This window comes from Pipistrellus hanaki (genome assembly GCF_964339955.1).
Source record: "Pipistrellus hanaki genome assembly, chromosome: 10".
NCBI lineage: Eukaryota > Metazoa > Chordata > Mammalia > Chiroptera > Vespertilionidae > Pipistrellus > Pipistrellus hanaki.
In genome coordinates, this window is record NC_140512.1 from 59,603,885 (window position 1) to 59,629,424 (window position 25,540).

Below are 25,540 nucleotides of genomic sequence, written 5' to 3' on the forward strand. Positions count from 1 at the left end.
AGCCCCTTTAGATGACTAGCTTACAAGGTCAGACAATTAAGTTTATCTTTTCTACTCAAGCAAAAAACAGTTATTCTACAGTCTAAAAAATGACAGAGTTGACCTATGGAATAAGAGGCTGTCTAAGAATAGCAGAATAGTTCAAACAGCAGTTTTTCCAAAGGAGGGACCACTATGCTTCAGTACTTTCGCCTGTTCTGTTCCCATTGCCTGGAAAACTCTAGCTAGTTTTTATATGACTGGATCCTTCTCTTTCTTGATGTCTCAGAATAACTGCCACCTTCTCAGAAATGTTTTCCTGCACTCTTAACTATCATAGCACATAGTTCATTCATTTTTTAAAAAAAATCACATTTATTTTAGTTATTAATTGGTTTATTTGTTTACTGTGTGTCCAACTACTAGAATGAAGCTCCTTAATGATTGATACCTGTCAATCTGGTTCACTGACAGGATGCTAGGACCTATAGCAGTTCAGATGCAAAGTAAGGACTCAATATATATTTATTATACTTAACCAATGACTATTCATTTAGTGTTTCTGCTGTTTTTCCAGTTTTAAAGAATGATTATATGCTTCATCTCCAATTTCTGAAGTCACATCTCTAATTTAGCTATTGTCTCCCATCTCCATTTTATCTCAATTATTTTACTTAATTTGTTATTTAATATTGGGTAAAGCTAGTTAAAATACAATATCAATATTTATGATATATTTTCATCTTTTTCTTTTACCTAATTTTATCTATTTCTAAATTCTGTTAAGGTATTAGGTTTTTTAAATATATATATATGTTTTTTATTGATTTTTAGGGAAAGAGGAAGGGAGAGGAATAGAGAGAAATAAGGATTGGCAATATCTCCTGCAGGCCCCTAGCGGGGATGGAGCCTGCGACCCAGACATGTGCCCTGAATAGGAATCAACCCAGTGACCTCTTTGTTTATGGATCCACGCTCAACCACTGAGCAACACTGGCTGGACTGTGAAGGTATGAATTTTTAAAATAATCATCTTACTACCATTGTATAAGTATATTATTACCATTTATGTAAATAAATACTTTTTATTTTAGTCTCATAAAATAGTTTTCACCTCCTTAAACAAACTGAGTTACAGCCCAATTTAGAAAGGTTCTAAAACCCATCATATAGGAAACACATTTATCTGGTTATGGACCATGAAGCATAGACAAAGAAGACAGGAAAAAATCCAAATGGTTTTGAACGTGCCTGATATGAATGGAGGCACAACAGGTGGATAATACCCAAACTATTACTATTTTAATATGTCCGTCTGTCCTAAGAACTAACCTGAGCAAATGATTTTATTTGTTTCCAAGTTTGGGAGAGAAAAGAATACTCTCTGAGTGACATTACTTTCACCTCTGCTTCTTGCTCAGGGGAAACTGGCTAAGGCGGTACTCATGACCTCTCCATTTTCCAGACTGAGGCCCTCATACCCTGAAAATTGGAATGCTTTTTTCCTATTCAGTCATTCAGTCTCATGCCTCTCTCAGGTAAAGGTCCCCTCAGCATAGCTTCGGAACTGTACGGTCCAGGGAAGCATTTCAACTACCTAACTTGGGTAAGATCCAGCCCTCTGCAAAAGAGCCTTGGGCTGTGACAAAGTAGTGTAAGAGGTCCTAACGCTTCTAGTTACTTAATTTTGGAGAAATGAGCCCTTCTCATAAACTCCTGCTCATCTAAATTTCAGTGGTGATTTCAATATTATCTGGTTTGAAAAACAGGGTATTTCCTCCCAATCCTAAGGGGGTGTCCTGTATCTAATCGAGTGTCTCTAAATAGGTATGTCACCTTTGTAGGAGCAAATGGTATATCAGATGGTTTGTTCTAGTTGCAGTTTCTTTACATTTTGTATGTTATATATTTTGTGGGGTGTTACATATACATCCATGCACTTGCGTATCTTTAAATTGCCATAATACATCATGCACATTTGTTAATACTAATACACACATACACACACACACACACACACACACACACACACATATATCCTCTGTCCAAAATTGTCATTGTTATATCCATGGCTCATGTTTCTAGAGACAGCTATCCTAAATGGAAGAGAGGAACATATGATCAAAAATTACCCAATGTTAGTTTATAGGATTGCTGTAACAAAACTGAGTGGCTTACATAGCATAAAAGTGTTAGCTCACCCACTGAAGGCTAGAAGTTTGAGATTAAGTTGTCGGCAGGGTTGGTTTCCTGAGGACTGAATCTGTTGCACGCTTCTCTCCTAATTTCTAGTGGGTTTTTGTTTGTTTTTGCAATCTTTGGTGTTCCTTGGCTTGTAGAATTACCATCCTGATCTCTGCCTTCATCTTTTCATGGCATTCTCCCTGTTTGCATGCCTCCCTGTCCAAAATTTCCCATTTATAAGAATATCAGTCATTTTGGACAGGGCCCACTCTAATGACCTCACCTCAACAAATCACATCTGCAATCACCATATTTCCAAATAAGCTCACATTCCAAAGGTAGTGGGATTTAGGACTTCAACATATGAAGTTGAGTGTGGACATAATTCAACCCATAACACTCAGTTATAGGTTTTAACATATCTTCAACTAATCTTTGTAAAATGATTCCCCAAAGTGATTATACTGGACCACTCCCACAAGCAGTGTATGAATGTTCCTGTTGCTCCACATCCTTGTCAACACTTGGTATTGTCAGTCTTTCATTTTTGTCCATAAAATTATAATTATTTTCCATTTACTTAATTATTAGAGAGCTTGAGTCCTTTTCATGTTTATCAAGTGTTCCTGTTTCCATTTTTGTCAATTGCCTATTAATTTCTTTTGTTTTTTTTCCTATCATATTTACTAAAAACATATGTATTGAATGCCTAGTATGTACCAGATATTATTTTAGGCACCTGAGAAATGGTAGGACATAATTTCCATTCACATATGGTTTATATTCTAGAAAGAATGTTCTTTCACTGGGATACTTGCAGGAATTGACCTCTGCAGCTCAGCGGCCACTGGGACAGCTCCACCACCACCCTCATTGCACTGACCCCACTGTGCAGGGACGGGAAGGAATTCGCCAAAGGCTAGCAGAGTGCAGGTTCCTAGAATGCCTACTCTCATTATTAGCGGCTTGGAGTATTTCCCTCAACCGCTGGGCCATTGTCAGCGGTGGAAGGGACAGGAACCGAAGGCAAGGCACCTAACACAAGCCCTGCCCCCGCCTGCCCGGAGCAGACCCGGTATACTCACTGCGCATGCGTCAATTTCCCCTTTTGGCGCAGGCGGGGCATTGGTGGGATCGTGAGGGGGCGGAGCCACGCTGTTTCCCAGGTGACGGAGCGGCGGCGTCGGCGGTGGATTGAGCGGGCCTGAACGAGCTTCCCAGAGGGCTGCGCGCGCTCGGCGCTCGGCGCTGTCATGGCGAGCCTGCTGAAGAAGGTGAGGGGCCGAGGTCATGGATCCGCGCGGCGGGGTGGTCCGCCGGCAACCCCGGTTCGGCGGGTGGCGGGCCGGCGCGGCGGGGCGGGGGCGCGCAGTCTGCTCTGCCCGCGGGGACAGAAGGAAGCTCGGAGCTGGCGGCTTCGGGAGGCCGGTGGCTGGGGGAGGCCAGGGGATCGGCGGATTTGCTTTTTCTCGACGTGGTGGGCGCGCGAAGGTTTAAAACATGCATCGCGTTTTGTTTTTGAACAGACCACCGGCCTTGTGGGACTGGCTGTCTGCGAGACCCCGCACGAGGTGGGTGCCTCTGTTCTTGCTCTCTCTCTCCTGGGTTCCCAAGGACGACTGCCACCCTGCGACCTTGTTTCCCGGAAGGTTAATGAATGGGGGCAGTCCAGCCCCGAATGACAACTCCTCCTGAGCTCTTTGTTTATTTACTTAATTATTTTACATCGATGAGAGAGAAACATCGATCAGCTGCCTCCTGCACCCCCCGACTGGGGATGTGCCCGCAACCAATGTACATGCCCTTGACCGGAATCGAACCTGGGACCTTTCAGTCCGCAGACTGATGCTCCATCCACTGGGCCAAACCGGTTTCGGCTATCCTCTTGAGCTACTTTGTTGATCCGGTGCGACAACAATTTTCTTTAAATTGTAAAAGAGATAGACAGTGTATAGACATGAAGAAATTACAGCTAGGGTTAAATGTTTGTTGTTGTTTTTTTAAAAAAGAGTTGTGAGGTTTTGGTTGTTTTTTTTTTAAGCTGTGAAACTTTTTAAAGTGTTCCATTTTAATTTTTGGTGGTATTGTAAAATAGAAATTTGTCTGATTTGTCTTTTCAGAGGTTAAAACTATTGTACACGAAGATTCTTGATGTTCTTGAGCAAATCCCTAAAAATGCAGCATATAGAAAATATACAGAAGAGATTACAAATGAAAGGTTGGATATGGTTAAAGCGGTAAGTAGCTAACTTAATTTAAAAAAATTTTTTTTATTAAATTATTATCTGTGTACATATTTTAGCTGACTTAATTTTTCGTGCTTGGATTTATGTCTCCAATGCAACATTTAACAACAACAACAAAAATGCAGTTGTTTATTTTTTGCATATTCTATTCACTTTCCTCTTATTTCTATTCTTTTTTCATCCTTTCTTTCATTCATCAAACACGTATTTACTGAGAGCTGACTATATGCAAGGCCCTATAAATGGTGGAGTAAAGGAATAAGATCAAGTCATTTTTCTAAGTTAACACTGTACCTATTTCTTTTACCTCTCCTTTCTATCCAGGCCTTTGTTGATCTTTTATTTTTAACCTATAGATACAGTCAGTCTTCTTTCTTTTTTTCTAGTTTCAGAGTAGAGAATGAAAATGAAACAAAAAAGGGGTGTTGTCAGAAGTAACTCTTAAAAAGTGCTTTTTTGCAAGAAGGAGAGGACCAAATTAGTCACTTAACTACAAAAGTTTATTGAGCATTTTAAGGAGTGAATGTTTGTGTCCCTTAGAATGTATATGTGAAGCCCTGTGAGGTTCCTGTGGCTGGGACCTCTATGAAAGTCATAAGATTAACGAGGTGATACAGCTGGTACTCTGATCCAGAAGAATTAGAGTCCTTAGAAGAAGACACCAGAGTGCCACATGAGCACACAGTGAGAAGGTGGCTATCTGCAGGCTAGGAAGGTAGCTTTCACAAGAAACTTACCCTGCCCGACTTTGATCTTGGACTTGCAGTCGCCAGAACTGTGAGAAAGTAAATTTCTGTTGCTTTTAAGCCACCCAATCCATGGTATTTTGTAGGGAGCCCGAGCAGACTAACATAAGCATGTAACAGCTTCCAAATTGAAGGCTTTAGTTCAGTCAGTAGACCGCTATTGATTCTTTTATACCAAACAATATTACACTATTATCGTATTTCCACACCAGCACTTAATTCACGAACTTTTGCAATTATCCAAAATTGTGTTCATAGATCCCAGAAGTCATTGACATATATGCAATAAGTAGTCTAATGTAAAGAACTTTTATCGTTTCCTTAGGTATACAACAAAACAATGCGATTTGATTTGGAACTTTTAGCTTGGTGATTGTGGAATTGATTTAATTGTGTAGAGTAAGGTCTCTAAAGGGGAAATTAACATTGCTTTTGGGTCAAGGCAGGAGCAGGAGTCAGTGCTTCTGAAGTGTGAAGGCCACCTGAGCGAGGCAGGTTAGCACTGGGAAGTTCTCTGACTCACATCAGTCAGTCCAGTACCCTGCAGTGTGGCACCCCTCCACTGAGGTGGCACCACCACTCAAGCCCCCCCTCCCAGCCCCTGCCTCAGGGGTGAGGGTCCTTGCTCCTCTGCCCGGGAGTCCTTCCATGACCCTTGATTCCTGGCTGGGCTCACCCGCGTCTTAGAGCCACTGCATTTTCAGAACCCCCAAATCCTCTCTTGTTCCTCTAAGTTACTATCCTCCTAAAGATAACTATTCTTCTGACCTCTGACCTCACATACTCCTTTTGCTTTGTTTTTGAATGGAACCATCAGCGCATATACTCATTTGTGTCTGGTTAATTTTGAGAGAATCATTGTTTATAGTTATAGTTTGTTCATTCTCATGGCTGAATAGTATTCTATTATATTCAAACATTGTAGTTCATTCTATGATATGTGGTCATTTGGATTATTTGTAATATGAAACTGTGATTTGTGCTTCTTTGAATTTTCTTGAACATGTCATTTGGTTAACATATTATGCATTTCTGTTTAGTTTACACTTAGGAGTGGAATTCTGGGTCATAGATTAGCTACTATTTTTTTAATGCTAATGGTGTGAGAGGAAATATAGGAAATAATAAAGAAAATGAAGTGGTATTTTAAAATCTGTATTTTAGAAAGACTGAATTAGGCATCATTTTTTTGTTTTTGTTTTTACTCTTGATAAAACATCTCAGTACATGTTTAATAATATTAAGATAGAAAAATATTAAAATAGAAAGATGAAATTAGTTTCCACCAACTATTTGATAAAAATTAGTAAGGGTACGATGAGAGAAAAATTAATTACATTTGTTATAGCAAGTGCATTTTTTGTTATATGAGTTTTTAAAATATATGATATTGAAACATTCAGATATTGTGTTTACATATTTTTCTGTGTTTCCCCTCCCTCTTAAATTATAGGAACCAGATGTGAAAAAATTAGAAGACAGGCTTCAGGGTGGCCAAATAGAAGAGGTGATTTCTCAGGTAAAGAAAAAGTTGAGCTGGGACCGGTTTGGCTCAATGGATAGAGCGTTGGCTTGGGGACTGAAGGGTCCCGGGTTCGATTCTGGTCAAGGGCATGTACCTTGGTTGCGGGCATATCCCCAGTAGGGGGTGTGCAAGAGGCAGCTGATCGATGATTCTCTCTCATCGATGTTTCTAACTCTCTATCTCTCTCCCTTCCTCTCTGTACAAAATCAATAAAATATATTTAGAAGAAAAAGAAAAAAGAAAAAGTTGAATATTTAGATGTTTGGGTTCAAAAGTTCAGAGATATAATGTATTGAGGCACAAAACTGACGTTCCAGAAAGAAAGAAAAACTAAATTTCTTTTATCAACTCATCAAATATAAGACTAATCACAAGTAAAAAATACTTCTAATATATATATCAGTTAAATATTGATTATAACTTTAATTTATGAGGCTTCTATTGGAAGTTTGGAGTTTTATATTCTTTAAATATAATGGGCATGTTCTTATTAGCCTTACCTTAGTTCAGCTTAGTTACACAATATTACTGTTTCTGGAATAATTTTATCTTTTTAGATACAAATACTTTAAATTTTTAATGGATTGGTAAGAATACTACAATTTTTAATTAAATTGGGGGAAGTGATGCCCCCCTTTTTTAGTTGTGCATTTCCCCACTAATTAATAGTAAGATTAAATGTTAAAAATTATCTATACTAATAAAAGGGTAATATGCTAATTAGACTAGGAGACCTTCCAGACAAAGCCATGGTGGCGGGGCCAAGGCAGAGGTGGTTAGGGAAGATCAGACCAGGAGGGGAGGGCAGTTGGAGGCGAGCAGGCCGGCAGGGGGGGCAGTTGGAGGCGATCAGGCCAGCAAGGGGGGACATTTGTGGGTGAGTAGGCCAGGGGGAGGCAGTTGGGGGCGAGCAGGCTGGCAGGCAGAGTGGTTGGGGTGGCCAGGCAGGCAGGCAGGTGAGTGGTTAGGAGTCAGTGGTCCCTGTGGGATCAGGCCTAAACCAGCAGTCGGACATCTCCCGAGGGTTCCTAGATTGGAGACGGTACAGGCCAGGTTGAGGGACAACCTCCACCCCTGCACGAATTTCGTGCACTGGGCCACTAGTGTTCTTATAATTCATGTTCTATAAGTTATTGGTATTTAAGGAATTTTTTAATCGCTTTTTTAGAGAGAGACACACACATTGATTTGTTGTTACACTTATTGTATTTATCCATTCATTGGTGATTCTTGTATGTGCCCTGATTAGGGATCGAACCCACAACCCTGGTTTATCCGGATGACGCTTCAACCAACTGAGCTACCCAATTAGTCCAATTATTAATATTTTGTTGTTGTTGTTGTTGTTGTTAATCCTCACCTGAGGATATTTTTCCATTGATTTTTAGAGAGAGTGGAAAGGAGGGAAGAAATAGGTAAACATTGATGTGAGAGCGATACATCGATTGGTTGCCTCTCATATGAGCCCTGACCAGAGCCAGGGATTGAGCCTGTAACTGAGGTATGTGCCCTTGACCAGAATCTGACCTAGGACTCTTCAGTCCATGGGCCCACACTCTATCCACTGAGCCAAACCAGGGATAGGCGATATTTTTAATCTATAATTTGTTTTTGGTGTTTTTCTTATATATTTCTTTGAGAGTTTTTTTTTTTTAAATAAAAGAGATACTAACCTTAATATTTTGCCATATTGCCTAAACATTTTTTTTAGCCTCTTGTTTTGTCTTTTGACTTCAATTGGATATTATCTCCCATATGTAGAGGTTTTAAAAATTTTTATTTGAACAAATAATCCTCCCTCTGTATACTCCCATGTTTTTCTCTGATGTGAGTCTTATAAATATTCAATTCTGTTTCATTTATTTTTATTTTTTACATTTTTTTGTATTTTTCAAAAATGTAATCATTTTTTCTTAAATTTTCTTGCTGTTTAGCAAAGGAAAAATAAAAGGAAATATTTGAAATGATTATAGATTAGGGAAGTATTTTACCAATAGACATATTTAAAAGCATTGTTAAGCTCTGTTAAGAGAAGAATGGGGCATTCATACAGCTTTAATGAATGTACTGTTTCAGTCATTAGAGGCCTATTTTCCTGGCCTTTCTGTTCATTAGCATATATGGTACTAGATGTAGAGTATGGGATTGTCCTCTTCCTAATCTTTTCTACCTGACTTATCTTTGATCATGACTTTTGTTGATAAATTAATTTATCAAGCAATTGTAGTCTCATGATACATTAAGTATTTTTAAGTCAGTTCTACACATTTTCATGGTCAATATAAGGTTAATATTCCTATATAATAAAAGGGTAATATGCAAATTGACCCTAACGGTGGAATGTCCAGCCACTATGACACTCACTGACCACTGGGGGGCTGATGCACAGTGCAGGAGCTGCCCCCTAATGGTCAGTGCGCTCCCACAGGGGGATCTCCGCTCAGCCACAAGCCAGGCTGAGGGCTTCAAACGCAGCAGGGGTGGCGGGAGCCTCCCGCCTCCTTGTTAGTGCTAAGGATGTCTGACGGACCTTAGCCATCAGTCAGACATCCCCCGATGGCTCCTGGGCTCCCTGGGGAACGAGCCTATGCCAGCAGGTGGACATCCCCAAGGGGTCCCAGACTGCCAGAGGGCACAGGCCAGGCCGAGGGATGCCCTCCACCCCCCAAGTGAATGAGTTTTTATGCACTAGGCCTCTAGTGTTTTATATAACCCAATATACCTAAAATTTATTGAAACGTAAGTATAAAAAATTGAGATACTTTACATCTTTTTTTATACTAAATCTTCAATATTTGATGTATATTTTATACTTGCGGCACATCTGAATTTTAACTAAGCTACATTGCAGGTGCTCACTCAGTAGTCACATGTAGATAGTGGTTACCATATTGGACAGCCCATTCTAGAGCAATAGTAAGAGAGGGATGAGGAAAGGGTAGTGTGTTATAAGCTAGAGATGAGGGAAGGAGTGGGCTACAAGGGCCGTATGCAACTGGATCCAGATCTCTGAAATAAGGCTGGCTTCACTGATGGTTAGGACTGGACAGCCTCCCCACACTACAGTGCTTTGGGGCATAGAGAAAGCATGAGTATTCCAGAGACCCAGATCAGGGAAACGGCCATTCTAAGGGATATTTTAAATCAGTATTTATACTGTTTTCTCATTTCGGCCTTGGTAAATACTTCTACCTCCAGATTTCCTTTAGTATACTGTTTAACTCATTGTTTTTGTATACATTTTAGACTATTGCTGTTAAACAGAGATTTGCTGTTTTGAACCACTTTAGAATTATAGCTTCTGTTAGGATAAATCTAAGCACTCTGTTTTCAATTCCTTCCATGACATCCTGACAAGTGTCCAACAGTGTTGTTCTAAGTTGGCCAGAGTTGTCATAGGTTTCTCTGTTCTAGGAAAAATGTGAAATAATAAGATACATAAAATATATTTGTTAGATGTGTTATGAATTGTGTTTGAAAGGAAAAAGTGAATGTGACAACCTGATTAAGGAAAATTAGTTCAATCAGAAATATTTTTGGGTGCCTATTGTATTCTAAATCCCACGAATCACTGTTTTACAATCTGGTCTCAAGTGATTATGGGTCATACAGGTGGGTTGTGTCTAGTACTTAAAAAAATACAATAGAACCTGGCCGGCATGGCTCAGTGATTGAGCCTTGACCTGTGAACCAAGGGCACATGCTGGGTTACAGGCTCAGGGCCATGTATAAGGCAGCTGATCAATGATTCTTTCTTATCATTGATGTTTCTCTTTCTCTCTCTTTCCCATACTCTCTTTAATCAATAAAAATATCTTTTAAAAAATACAATAGAATATAGTGTATCACAGCTAATAAAGGTAATATTTTTTTCTTTGAGTTATATGTATGTATTATAGGTCCCTTAGTAAAATTTTGTTTGTTTCTTTTGTTTTTACTCTGGACCATGGTAAAATAAAATTTGAAAGCCATTGACATCAATGAAGAGACATGCTTTGCTTCTTAAAGAATTTGTAGTCTAATGGTGAAATAGACAAGATTAAAAAAAACTAATCAATTAAACTTTTGAACAATCTAATAGCAAATTTTAATCAAATAGAAGAAATCAAAATCTATTCTTTCTTACTCTTGGCGGTTACATAACTGTGATAGTTAAGGCAATTCATATTCAACATTTGGTAGAATAGCTTATTAGATACTACTATGACAATAGTAGCTCTAGTAGTTATATTTTAGTTATTAGCTATGATAAATGTCTATTAAACAGTATAATCAAATGATTTTTTTTTTAAATGTCATTAACAGGCTGAAAATGAACTAAGTCTGGCGAGAAAAATGATCCAGTGGAAGCCATGGGAGCCTTTAGTGGAAGAACCTCCTGCCAACCAATGGAAATGGCCAATATAATCATCATCAAATGACTTGTGTGTTGAAGGGAAAATGATGTAATTAAATGTTCTGTTATATCAAAAATGTTTCCATATTATTGACATCTTAGAATAAAAAAAAACTGATAATGCAGAACGTTTTTAGAAGACTTGTAAAAACTGATTATAGTATTAGGGATTTGTGAATCAGTTTTTGTTAATGCATTCCAATTGTCCTATATAATAAAACCTTAATATGCAAATCAACCAAACGGTGGAATGACTGGTCACTGTGACATGCATTGACCACCAGGGGGCAGATGCTCAATGCAGGAGCTACCCCCTGGTGGTCAATGCGCTCCCACAGGGGGAGCTCTGCTCAGCCACAGACTGAGAACTGCGAGTGCAGCAGTGGTGGTGGGAGCCTCACCTGCCTCCTCAGCAGCTCTAAGAATGTCCAACTGTGACTTAGTCCCGCTCTTTGTGGGGAGCAGGCCTAAGCCATCAGTCAGACATCCCCTGAGGGCTCCTGGGCTGCCAGAGGGATGTCTGACTGCCATCTTAGGGCCAATTCCCCAGGGAGCAGGCCTAAGCCGTCAGTCAGACATCCCTTGAGGGGTCCTGGTCTGCGAGAGGGTGCGGGCCAGGCTGAGGAAACCACCCCCTCGCCCCCTGTGCATGAAATTTCGAGCACCGGGCCTTTAGTTTCAAAGATAATATATTTTTAAATAGAGGTTCTAGGAAGAATTGAAAGTTAATTGGAAAAATTCTTTTATTTTTGAAACCAGAAAGGAAGTTATTGCTTAAATGTGTAGGTCATTGAAGTGAAGTAGCAAGAGTAAAATCCATTAAGTTAGAATTCATTGTACAGTTGAGGAAATTAATTTGTATTTGAAAGATTTATTTACAGTGGTAATTGGAAAACTTATTTTTGGGTCTCATTTAAGGGAATTAGGTTTCTGGTCCTAAGAATTTCTGTAAAAGAAGAAGAGATATTAAGAGAGATCAGTTGTGAAGAAAAAAAAGAGAGAGAGAGACATATGTACTACTATTTGTAATACCTTAAACCAGTATTTCCCAAAGTGTGGTACGCGTACTCCCAGGGATATGGAAAGAGTTTGGTGGGGATATGCACTGCACCGTGCTTAGCTGCGCCTAATTCTACGTTCTCATGAGCACGAGGGGTACTCAGCGTTACGAAAATTATAGAAGGGGTACACATATGTCAAAAGTTTGGGAAACACTGCCTTAAACAAACAAACAAATAAATGAAAAGTTTCTGAACTTTTTCTGGCATATGGATAGGCTTATTTTATTAATAAAAACATCTTAGTTGTATGGTTATAGTTTCCAAATGAAATCACTAAGGAGTTTTTACTAAGTTTCCAGTATGAGTATAGTTGGTTGTCAAACAGAAGATAAAGTTGTTCAAGGAAAGAAGTGATAGGCATGTTTAATGGTAAACAAAAAATTATTTATAGTTATCCTCCCCTTTCTAGCCCTATATCATTTCTAAAATTTTAGTTAAATTTGGTATTTCTTGCCTTCAAGAAACTTTTGGATATCTGTGTGTATGTACATGTGCGTTTTGCTATCTCTCTGGCAAAGCAGAATATTTCAGAATGAGAAAAAAAAATTATATTTTTCTTTTCCCCATTATATTCCCTTATAGAGCTGTAAATGGAATGCTTAATAAAGATTAAGTGAAGTGGATTGAGCTACTTTTCAGCAGCCAGACTAAAGGGAAAGCTTCTGTGGAGGAAGTGGGGAAAAGCATTGGAGGAAGAGGGTGAAGTCCAGGGCTTCTCATTCCGATGATTCTAGTGCCATTGTGAACTCTAAAAGGAGGCAACTTGTCAACCTCTCAGAATGGCCTATTTCCTTCTCTGTAAAAGAACTAGAATTTGTGATTTATAGTTTCCTTTTCAATTCTGAACATTTGCTTTAATATGAAAGACATTGTATTTATTGAGATCAAAATATGTGATTGATCCTAAGGCATGTTTGCATAGATGCTTTCAGGATAATTTTTAACCAACCATAAAAAGGTGTCTTGATGTGCCTTTGTCATATTTTCAGCCCCAGTTCTCCCATGATTCTTGGGTATCTTATATGTTTCACTAACAAAGCTCCAGTAGCTATTGGTAAAAGGGGGCCTATTGATGTTTGAAATGTTCGTTGTAGTTTAGTAGTAGTTGTAGTAATTATTAGAATTAGAGGCCTGGTGCACAGATTCATGCACCAGTGGGGTTCCTCAGCCTGGCCTGCACCCTCTTGCAGTCCAACATCCCTGGAGGGATGTAGTAGTGTGTGAAGCGACCCAAGCCCAGGCCAGCACTGTGCAGCTCCCTCTTATCCTGGCCCCTCTGTGTCTGCCACTGCTGCTGCTTGGTAACACGCTGCTGCAGCTGAGCTCACCAGCCATAAGCCCAGCATCTGGCACCTGTTGGTTAGCTGAGTGGTGCTCCTACTGTGGGAGTGCACTGACCACCAGGGGGCAGCTCCTGCATAGAGAGTCTGCCCCCCTGGTGGTCAGTGTGCGGCATAGTGACTGGTTGTTCTGGTCATTTGGTCGCTTAGGCTTTTATATCCTGTATAATAAAAGCCTAATACGCAAATTGACCGAATAGCAGAATGACTGGTCGCTAAGACACACACTAACCACCAGGGGGCAGATGCTCAACGCAGGTGCTGCCCCCAGCTCTCAGGTCCTAGGCCAGAAAAGTGGGTGCCAGAAGGGCCTCCCAATCACCCCAACGGTTACCCCACAGATCCACCCTGATCATCAGCCAGGCCTAGGGACCCTATCTGACGAATTTTGTGCAACGGCCTCTAGTATATAAATAATAGCAAATGTTTGTTAATGTTTGCCAGGCACTAAAAGTACTTGACTGATTTCATTTATTAAATCTGTACAACAATTGTGAGACCCTGAAAATTATCTCCATTTTCCACATAAGGAAACCAGATTCCAAGGTGAGCAGTGCTCCCCTGCAATTGTGCAACATGGGGATCCTGAGAAATTGAGACAGAGAGATGGTGTAGTAACATACCCAGGGTTGCATAGCCAGTAACATATGGAGCTACATTTTGAACCCAAGACAGTCTTGCTCCAGAACTCATGCCCCTAAGCATTGTGTTACTCCTTATGAATGCTTGAGAGGTCACCCTGCCTGTGCTAGATGGGCTGTGTCAAAAGAACCTAGATCCTGCTCTCTTCACTTTTTCTGTCCAAGTACATTTAAAGAATAAGTACGAACAGAAGTAGTAAAGTGGATTTTAGTGCCAAAACCTGCGCTTGGATCCCAGGCTGATAACTGGTAGGTATCTAAAAGGCCTTGCAGTGTGGTCCATCAGTCTCTCACATTTCTTAATTGCCATCCCAACTGCCCATACAGCCTTACACTCCATTGCTTTTACTCTTTCACATGTTTTCAGTTGCTTCCTATAAACGTCCAGATTAAGCTTTCCTGACCAATTGGAATATGTGTTATATTTAAAGATATTCAATGTTGCTTAGTGTGGTCTAGATTAATGTAATTTTCAGAATGGCCCATTTCAATTTTTCGTAAGTTCCTCGTATGTTTTATGCAATTACCATAATCCAGGCAATCCAAAAGAGAGAAGCTAATCAATTTGAGCTTTGTAAACAAGAAAACAGTAGCAAAATCAATGCCCTCTTTCCTTGGCTAGAATGCTGAATATTCAAATTTATGGACATGCTTCACTTTGGGGTGAAAATGGCTTAATTTGTATAACCGTATGATTTTTCATTGAATCTGTAATGATTTTGAGAGTGAAAGAAGTTAATTTTATAAAGATAATAGGTATAAGTCATGACTGCCCTGGGTAAACAGGATATGTGGCACCCACTTGGAGTAAGAATCAACTCAGGGTTGCCATCTATACCACGAGAAGTTGGTGTAGTCTCATCTGAATAGAAAAATTATGCCATTAGTGGCAACCATCACATGCCACCAGGCTTCACTCTTCATTATTCTCCTCCGCTCCTACCTTTCCCTCCACTTTGGGAATGGAAGGAGTTTATTTTGATTGTAATATTTCCTCTTTTTTTTTAGTTACATTTTTAATTGATTTTTAGAGAGAGAGGAATGGAGAGATAGAAACATTGATGAGAGACTCATCAGCTGCTTCCTGCACTCTGTTACTGGATATAGATCCCACAACCTGGACATGGGCTCTTTCTTCATGGGTTGTTCAACCACTGAGCCACACTGACCTAAAATGTAGTTAGAGAGGTGAAGCTGAGTTTTTGTTGTTATAATGCAAGCAGGTTTATTTGCATGGATAACAATGAGGGTTAAAATACTAGATAAAAAAATGAAACAAAGCAGTCTGTCAAATGGAAGTCAAGATTCTTAAGTAGCTGACATTGGGACTTACTACAATGGGAAGACTTGCTGAATACAAGTCTTTAGGATTTCACTGATATGCAGAATCTAATGAACAAAACAAAATAGAAACATACAGAAAACAGACTAACAGCTGTCAAAGACTAACGGCTATCAAAGACTAATAGCTGTGGAGTTATTCGAAGAAGTTGAAGGGATTAAACAAAACACCTCATAAACAACAGTATTGTGAGTACAAGAGGGAGAGCAGGGTGGGGACAGGTAGTAAGTAAAACGGGGATAAATGCTGATGGAAAGGGACTTGACTTTGGATGGTGAACACACAAAACAATGTACAGATGATGTATTATATAACTGTACACCTGAAACCTAAATAATTTTATTAACCAATGTCCACTCCTCACACACACACACACACACACACACACACACACACACACACACACGCCAAAAAAAAAAATCTCTTCACCTGATCTTCAGCAGGCTTTTCAAACAGGCCTCTCTGCTGGACCAGTTCTAGTTCCTTCTGACAGCCACGGTGATATTCCAGAAGGCTAAACTCCAAAAATGTTGGAAAACTTTTTCACAACTCACTGAAGCAGAATTTGACTAGAATTGACATAAGGCTACTAATATTGTAGTTTTTACCCCACTTTAATGTGAATATGAATGTATTTTGCCACAGAAGTATCAATGTATTTGATTCTGCTTCTGTGATTCTATTTCTCCAGGCCCACTGAATGTGTCACAGGATATATAGTAAATGCCCATATTAGCTTTCAAAAATGGGCAAAGCCCTGAATTTCACGCACATCTGTTCCTTATGGGAACGGAAAAGGGACTATGGAATTACTACCTGTATTTCTAGTCTCTTCACTAGCTCACAGATGTAATCCAGATAGATGATTCCCAAAGCACAACTTTAGGTCCTTGGTTTTCTAAATTCTCCTAATGTGTTTTTTAATTCATTTATATCAAAAACACATGTTAGCCTGAAGTAAAAGTGTGAAATCTTTTGAAATGCTTGATTTAATAAAGCCTCTAGGTGACATCTTTGTAAGAATAAAACACTGGGGCTGGGAGGAGGTGGTTAAACGGGGAGGAAATTGGGGGACATCTGCAATACTATCAACAACAAAATGAAATAATAAATAAAGCCAAACAGTAAAGCATTTATTGTATAATAAATGCTGAGATAAACAAAGACGGGTGTTGCGTGAGAAATAAAGATAAGTCATTTGGGGCAATAAACCCCAAGAAAATGTACAGGTTTATTGTGAACAGTAAATGTACAGTGATGTAAAATTATTTTTCCACTTTTAGAATGACTCTTTCCCATTGGTTGTTTTCATCTTGCTTTTATATTTATTTTATACAACCAAATTGTGTGTGTGTGTGTGTGTGTGTGTGTGTGTAATTCTGATGTGCTAATAATCTTTCCCACCTGCATAGAATGGAGTGCCTGGAAGCCTAGCAATTAAATTAGGCCCATATGGTTGTATAAAATAATCTCCACAGTAAACTGTAAAGAAAATGTGAACATGTAGTGAGTATCCGGCCACATTTCACCCTGTGAAGTACTTGCTTGACACTCTCTGCCACCAGGTTTCCTCCCCTCCCTCTCCTACCTCTATGCCTAACCCTAGTTTTTTCATACATGGAGGACAGTGGATGACAAATTTGAAAGAGGAGATCTAGAAAGGTGAAGATATACTATGATTTTGGAGATGGGAGTGGTTTACCAATCACACCTGGTTTACCCATAAAAGATGGTTATCTGAATGTTCTTCCCCCTTTTTTCTGCTATTTATGAATATGTGGACTTATGCAGTGGTTTAAATGAATTTGCTTTCATATAAATCCATTATTAAAGCCAGTTTTATCTGACAATATAACACATATTTTATATTGTAGTAGTTATAAATATATATTTTATAATAAATAGGGTGAAGACTGAAAAATGACACTGAGTAGTAAGAAGTTATTGGTAGATCAGAATATAGTTTTAGCAGAATGACATAAAGGAATGAAAACACTGAACATTATGAAGGAGGAATGAACCTGTACTATATATAAAAAAATTTTAATTTTATTACTTAATCTCACCTTTTGTATGTAAAGGGTGTTAAGTCAAACATGATAGCATAGATTATTAGTTTAAACTAGAGGCTCTGGAGTCATACTACTGGGTTTAATCTAGTTTTCTCACTAAACCTCTACCTTTAGTTTCTTCATTAATAAAATGGGGTTAACTAATCACAGTTCTTCCTTAATAAAATCATTGTAAGAATTAAATTAGAAATATATCCCTTCTCCTCCCCTCCACACTCCCCTCTCCTCCCCAAGCCTGCACCCTACTTTTGTCTGTGTCCATGTGCTATGCACATACGTATATAAGTTCATTGGTTGATCTTTTCCCTCCCTCCCCTTCCCTCTGAGGCTCCTCAGTCTGTTGCATGCTTCCATATCTCTGGACCTATTTTACTCATCGGTTTATTTTTTTCATTAGATTCCACATATGAGTGACAACTAGATTAATTAAAAATATATATTAAAATATATAAAGTGCTTAGTAAGAAATACTTAATAAGTGTTAGCTGTTACTTTAAAGCAGCCACATTAAATTTATTATTACATTTGCAATAGGAACATAAATGATCCTTTCCCCCAATTCTTTATAAACCTCAATTTAAAGAACATCTGATGATAGAAAAAAAAAAACCCAAAAAACCCACCCTTTATACAAACCGTTGCTTCTCCTGAGTTAAAAGGGGGAATTATTTTAATAGCTCCTGACTCCCTTTTCTTTTTGGTTGCCAGGAAGCCAAGAGCCAAGTTCTACATTTAACAAAAGCAAGCAGGCACCTACTGTTGTACATCGTGAGTTCTCCTTTGTCAAGATCGTCATTCTCATTTCATATTTAAGTTTTCTATGATCCCGATTTCTTATATGTTACGTGTAAATTGCTTTCATTGTTTGGCTCGGAGAGCTGTGCTCTTTCGCTAGTGTACAGGGGAGCTGGGAGCGTGGTCCCAGTCCCTTTCCCTCTCAAATCTCACCCACAAGTGGCAGGGGTCCTCGCCCCTAGCCCCACCCAGCGCCCTCAGCTCGCCCCGCCCCGCCTCCCCTCATTCTCCAATCCCTACTCGCCCCGCCCCGCCCCGCCCGACAACGCCCCGCCCCTCCTCCCCTCATTCTCCAATCCCCACCACTCGCTCTGCCCCGACTCCGCCTCATCCAGCCCCGCCCCCGACAACGCCCCCGTCCCTCCTCCCCTCATTCTCCAATCCCCATTCGCCCCGCCCCGCCCCCTGACAACGCCCCGCCCCTCCTCCTCTCGCCAATCCCCAACCCCCTGATTCTCTTCCCCTCCCCTCGTCACTCCCCAATCCCTACTCGCCCCTCCACACCCCTGACTCCGCCCCGCCCCCGACTCCACCTCGTCCCGCCCCGCCCCGGCCTCTGCCCCGCCCCTCCGCTGCCATCCTATCCAGCGCGAGAACCCTCTCTTCTCGGGAACCAGGTTGCTAGGATACCGCCGGTAACAGAGACTCCGGCCGGTGCGGACCTTTTGGAGACGAGAAACCACAGGGACCGAGTGGCCGATTTCCGGTCGGGTAGGAGGACAGGTTCGGGCTGCTGGCTTCTGACCCAGCCCCTGGCCCGGCCTTGCCTCAGGGACCTCCCGGCGCAGAGCTCCGAGGTCTCTGCCGCCTGGGCTCTGGGGACTGGCTGGCCAGGCGGGAATGTGCCCCGTTTTGGTTTAAAAAGCCGTGCGAAGCATCCTTTCCTTCTCGGCTCCTTTCCTGGCTCCGCCTCCCTGGTTTGGGATTCGGAAGGAGTGCCTCCCCTCCCACCCCCAGTGCCTTTCACGGTGACAGCACAGGAGCAGGAAGTGTGTGTCACCCAGCCAAACGTTTAGCCATCCATGGTCCATTTTCAGTCTTTAGTCAATAGAGGGCGTCCTGACTTTCCTCACCGGCACGGTCACTCCTCCTTTCTTCCCAGGATGTTGCTGTGCCTTCAACATTTTTTTAAAACTCAAGTCTGTTTGGTAGAAAGCAAAACTGGACCCCTGCCTTACTGCTTACACTTAACATTCTAGATCTATCATGCCTTGCAGGTGGACTTTTTTTTTTTTTTTTTTTTGTATGTAAGCATAATGGAGACTGTTTTTATTTTATAACAATTTTCTTTTAAAACAAAATTTCAAGATTAAAACATTTACTTTGACTAGGTAATAGAAATGCATGATGAAACATTAAAGTAGTAAAAATAACGAACTGAAAATATGCCTTCCACCCATTCGTGTCCTCCAGTTCACCTGCTAGAGGCGCTCTCCATATACAAATATGAAAATGCACAGGCTGGTCTGTGCTTCAGTTGAAGGTCGTCAAGAGGACCTGACTGTGGGTTGACCCTTGAACTAGACAGAGAAATGGGAGGTTCCTCACCCCCTCCACTGTCCTTGGGGAGTCTGCCCACTGGCCCCTTCCTGTACCAGGAGGAGCTACTTCAATGAGGAATCTTTAGGGAGTAACGTGTTGTTGAGACCATCTGGTCTGTATATGTGACCCGGCAGGATTAAGGTCTGTATCTATATAAAACCGTAAATTCTGGTAGGTGATTACAGAGATCTACTCTTTGAAGCTGCCCAAGACAAGCCTCCTATGTAAGTTCCCTTTACTTACTAAAATTGCCACCTGTCACTCTGGCCGGGTAGCTGACATTATGCAGATACACCAAGGTTGTGGGCACATAAGTATGGCAGCAATCATTTCAGGTAGAAACTGCAGTTTTAACTTCAACTTTAACCCTGCTGTTTTGGGTTCTGTACTTATTTGCTCGCTAAAACAATAGAAACGTTATTTTGATTTTCTGAACTTATGTATTGCTACCCCCAATTGATTGAATACTCCATGGATGGTGGTTTGAATACCCCATTGATTGTGATATTACTGGTTATCGAAGCACATTCCTCTGTACCTGGGAACCAGGACAGCACAATTACCCTAAATTGTCTCTGGCTCCAGATAATGTGCTTCTGTGGATTCAGTGATCCATGGACCCAAAACAATACTTAATCTTTATAGATAACTGACTTGCTCAATTTCGCTTCTGTAACTGCTTTGTGCAAACCAGGTTCCTCATTCTAAACCCAAAGATGTAATTGGTACCTTTTTGATATTCTGCTTATATAAGCCAGATGTGGCGAGCATTTTGGGGCTGCGAGATTTAGAGCACTGTTACCCCTCGTAGCAACCGGCCTTTGAATAAATGACTCCATAATTTGACTTTTAAAAAAATATATATTTTATTGATTTTTCACAGAGAGGAAGGGAGAGAGATAGAGAGCTAGAAACATCGATGAGAGAGAATCATCAACCAGCTGCCTCCTACACACCCCCCACCGGGGATGTGCCTGCAACCAATGTACATGCCCTTGACCGGAATCGAACCTGGGACCTTTTGGTCTGCAGGCTGACGTTCTACCACTGAGCCAAACCTGTTTCGGCCATAATTCGACTTGTTGAGGCATCCTTTGTGAGATTCGGGGTACACTACAACAGTAATTTGCATAAATAAATGAAACAACAGATCAATGTTTTTCTCTTCCCTTCCTCTCTCTCTCTCTCTCTCTCTCTCTCTCTCTCTCTCTCTCTCTCAAACAAAACAAAACAAAACTCTGTTGCAGTTTTGCATTTTACCTGGGGAGCTCTTGAGTTTGTGAACCAATAGCTTTGCTTTATCACTTCAGTGAATCAGGCAGTATGCAGCCGCTCGAATTGGCTTCTTGTTTGTTTATTTATTTATTTATTTATTTATTTTTTAAATATATTTTATTGATTTTGTACAGAGAGGAAGGGAGAGAGATAGAGAGTTAGAATCATCGATGAGAGAGAGTCATCGATCAGCTGCCTCTTGCACACCCCCTACTGGGGATATGCCCGCAACCAAGGTGCATGCCCTTGACCGGAATCGAACCCGGGAACCTTCAGTCCCCAAGCCGACGCTCTATCCATTGAGCCAAACCGGTCTTGGCTGGCTTCTTGTTTAGCATAATTCGAGGATCTTCCATGTTGTGTGCATCAGTAGTTTACTCCTTTTATTTTTATTGATGAGTAATATTCCATTTATGAATGTATCACAGTATATGAATCCGTTCATCAGCTAAAGAACATTTGTATTGTTTCCACCCAGCCTTTGGTGACTAAGAGTAAGGCCTTCTAAACTTTTGTGCTCAGATTTTATGTGAATGTAGCTTTCCATTCCACTTGGGTAAAGCACACAAATTGCTGGTCCAGATGATAAGTATGTACTTAATTTTATAAGAAAATGGACAGAATTACCCCAAATGCTACACCAGTGTTCATTTTCACCATCGAGGTATAAAAGCCACTTGTCTTCATACTCACTATCCCTTGATAATTGTTGAGCTAAAAAAATACTGCAACATACATTAACTATTGTAACAAGTGTGTGGTGGATTCTCATTGTGATGTGAAGTTGCATTTCTCCGGTGACTAATGACACTGAGCATCTTTCCATGTGCTTGTTCTCAGGACCAGAACTAGAATGAGGTAACTGAGGCGACCGGGTCCAGAACTTTAGGAGGCCTTTATTCTCAGGCTCAGGTGCAAGTGTCCAGCAGTGCAGGCACCACACTTGCTCAGACCAGTCCCAGACCTTGCTGATTTTCCTTCTGTATATATTCTTTGTTGATGTGTCTATTGAATTTTTTACTCTTTTTTTTTTACTGTTGATTTTTAAATTGCATTTTGAGAATTCTCTGACTGTTTTGGATACAAGCTCTTTATCAGGTGTGAGTTAAAAAAAAAAAAAATTACCTCCCAGTCTATGGTTTGTTCTTTTATTTTTTTAGTTGTGTTTTTTGAAGAGCAGAAGTTCCTGATTTTGTTGCTGTTGCTGATTTAGAAGAGCCATTTTGGCCATTTCAGGGGGAGAATGACCCTCCAGATAGAAACAAGAGCTCTACCCCAGACTCTCCAAAAAGGGGAGATGAGTATGTTGCAGAGTTAGGGTTTGTTTAGATACTCTCCTTCTAATCAGGCCACTGAGCTCTGTTATGGTAGAAAATAAACCAAAGGAAGTTTTGTTTTAGTGGGTGAGAGCCTAAAGAAGTTTCTTGAATTTTTTTTAAAAAATTGAGGTTTTGTTCAGTTTTATCTCATTTCACTTTTCCCCTGTCATTTGTTTTCGAATTTTAAAACTTCAGTTATTTTATTTGTTGTGCTTGAAATTTTGTACTGTATTTTTAAACAGTACAAAGATTCAAAACAGTTTATTTTCACCTTTCCAATTACATATCTACACTAATAAAAGAGAAAGATATAAATTGACCATACCTCCGTGACACCCACCAGCCAATCAGGAGTGAATATGCAAATTAACCCAACAAATATAGTGGGATAATTTGCATACACAGGCCACGCCTGCAGGCTCCTGGGGGAGCGGGGGTTGGGTAGAGGCTGGTGATGGTCCGCTGGGGCCAGAGGAGCAGAGACACAAGCCTGCAGGGGGGTCTGGCACCCAGAAACCCAAGCGCTATGGCTGTGGCAGCGCTGGTGCTGCTGGGCTGCAGCGGAGACACAAACCTGCAGGAAACCTGTGGAAGGGAGATAAACTATCTTAACTTTATCTCCCTTTCCACAAGATGAAAAAACTGATTTTTAGTGATATGGCTCACACCTCTCTACAAGCACAGGATATGTTATGACCACTCCCAGGAAGGTCTGGTCAGAATACCATCTTCAGGGAATAATGCTACTGTGGCAAATCATCTCAGAGAGGAAACAAGCTTTTGTTGGGTTTATTCTGGAGGTCAGACAACATGCCACCCCAACATATGCTGTGCTGTTATATTGATGATCTTCAGCTGCAGATGCGTGAAAAACAGCAAATGCATGCAGAGGATTTCACTGAAGACTCCTAATCTGCCTAAAATTGAACCCCCAAAAGGAGCTTAAATGTCATAGGTCTCCTGGATGGGAAAAGTGTCATCAGCCAGTGAAGACTGACTCCTGTCACAGGACAGGAAACTAGAAGTTGACATCATACCCAAACTTTGTTACAAACTATTTCCCCCCACCCCCATTCATTTTTTCTAAAAATCGTTTACTCTCCTCTAAGAGGCCTACATCTCCCGTCCCCTTTCCCTAGGAAGAAGGTATTTAGATCTGGATTCTAAGCCACCTTGGGGAGTTATTCATTTTTCCCTGAGGTCTCCCACATATACACGAGGTATACATGTTAATGAACTTTTGTTTTTCTCTTGGCAATCTGTCTTTTGTTACAAGAATCTCTGCTAAGAACTCTGAAAGGTAGAGGAAAACTGTTTTTCCTCCTCCATAATTCTCTCAGGAAATCACATCCCGGGCTGAACAGTGAGGTTGACTCAAGTACCAAGCAGTCCAGGCTGAGGGGAGGGAAGCTTCTAGGGGGAAATCAATGATATTGGCATCAAAGTAGGACAGAGGGCACATGCATGGTTGCTGGTGGGAGTTTAAAGTGGTTCAATATTTTTGGAGGATGATTTGGAAAAATTGATAGAAATGTTCAAGGTACATCCAAGAGTCTTCTAAGAATCACGTCTGCTGAGTTATAGTATGAGTTAATAAGCCCTGCTCATAACCCAGGATGCTACCGTGGGCTCCCCTTCCATGATAGGAAAACCTGCTAACAACCTTCATTTTTAGAACGAGGTGGCATCTATACTAATAAAAGGGTAATATGCTAATTAGACTGAACATCTTTCAGATGATCTTCCGGACGTCCTTCTGGACCAAGCCATGGTGGTGGGGCTGAGGCAGAGGTGATTAGAGGCAATCAGGCAGGCAGGGGAGAGCATTAGGAGGATTAGGTAGGCAGGGGAGAGCAGTTAGGAGGATCAGGTTGGCAGGGGAGAGAAGTTAGGGGGATCAGGCCAGCAGGCAGGTGAATGGTTAGAAGCCAGCAGTCATGAGGGGTCCTGGATTGGAGAAGGTACAGGCTGGGCTGAGGGACTCCTCTGCCCCCATGCACGAATTTCGTGCACCGGGTCTCTAGTTTTATTATATAATATTTCAATTTTGTATTGTTATTTTGTGTTGACAATGTATGTTTATTTGCTCATTTTTTCTTCTTGAACTTCAGACTTTCATTGGACTCATTTCATCCTTCTCCAAGTATATCCTTTAGAAGTTCCTTTAGAGCAGATATCTTGAAGGTAATTTATTTATAAATGTATCTATTTTCTTTTTTGAAAGATTATTTTGCTGGGTGCACAATTCTAGGTTGATAGCTATCCTATTTTATTAGTACATTGTTGCCTTGGCTTCTATTTTTTCTAATGAGCAATCTACAGTGATTTTCTTTCTTTTTCTATTAATGTCAGAAAGTGAATATGATTCAAAACAGTAGATGATATGTCCTTTTCACTGTTTGCTTTCCAGACCTGCTATTTGTTATTATGTAATTTAACTACAATATATATGGTTATGAATTAGATATATGTTATGCTTTTTGGATCTGTGGATCTATATATTTCATCAGTTTTGAAAAATTCTCAGCCATTATTTTTAAAGATATTTCCTTTTTCTCATCTTTTTGTTTTCTTCTGGAACTCCAGTTTGAAATATGCTAGAAGATGGCCTGGCAAACTTTCTGAAAAGAGCTTCACAAGCCACATGCAGTTTCTGCATATATATTTTTTTATTTTTTATTTTTATTTCAGCAATACAATTCTATTCTTAGCTCACAACAAAATATATGCTTAGCAGAAAAATATACTGGTGGGGAAAATGAGACATTTTGGAGGGGCTAGCAATTTGAATCTGTGCCAATAACCTAGTGCTCTTTCTTTTTTGCCTATAATCTAGTCACTGCCCCTTCTTTAATTATCTGGTCCTGAAAGACCTGTTTACCTAAGTACTACTTTCATTTTAGAGAGGCCGTAAACCATGAACATACACAACCCCCAGACAGAATTGTCAGCACTGGCGCCAAGCCAGGCCTTTAGATGTGGTCTCACGGCCTCCACCCCAACACATGGGGCTTTCTGCAAAGCCCATAAAAGGTCCAGAAATCCCATCCCATATTTGAGGGACAAAGAAACCTAAG

The 25,540-nt window shown here is 40.5% G+C and overlaps 2 protein-coding genes across 2 annotated transcripts in view; both read left to right on the forward strand.

The window, feature by feature from the left end:
* The first annotated feature begins 3,299 nt into the window (after window positions 1-3,299).
* Window positions 3,300-11,153, forward strand: NDUFA5 (NADH:ubiquinone oxidoreductase subunit A5). The gene is made up of 5 exons (XM_084897681.1): window positions 3,300-3,437; window positions 3,690-3,734; window positions 4,284-4,400; window positions 6,609-6,674; window positions 10,986-11,153. The coding sequence occupies exons 1-5, from the start codon at window positions 3,417-3,419 to the stop codon at window positions 11,085-11,087; spliced, it is 351 nt and encodes a 116-aa protein (XP_084753807.1). The 5' UTR covers window positions 3,300-3,416; the 3' UTR covers window positions 11,088-11,153.
* A 7,797-nt stretch (window positions 11,154-18,950) lies between these two features.
* IQUB (IQ motif and ubiquitin domain containing) overlaps window positions 18,951-25,540 on the forward strand; it is a 51,848-nt gene continuing 45,258 nt past the window's right edge. The window contains exons 1-3 of the mRNA XM_084896440.1: window positions 18,951-19,124; window positions 23,607-23,683; window positions 24,575-24,647. The gene's annotated coding sequence lies outside the window, so the exon portion shown is untranslated. The remainder of the gene's footprint in view (window positions 19,125-23,606; window positions 23,684-24,574; window positions 24,648-25,540) is intronic.

Coding starts and splice junctions, on each gene's coding strand:
- NDUFA5 (XM_084897681.1), top strand. CDS start 3,417: ATGGCGAGCCTGCTGAAGAAG. Junction 3,438..3,689: donor TGGCGAGCCTGCTGAAGAAG/GTGAGGGGCCGA, acceptor GTTTTTGAACAG/ACCACCGGCCTTGTGGGACT. Junction 3,735..4,283: donor TCTGCGAGACCCCGCACGAG/GTGGGTGCCTCT, acceptor TTGTCTTTTCAG/AGGTTAAAACTATTGTACAC.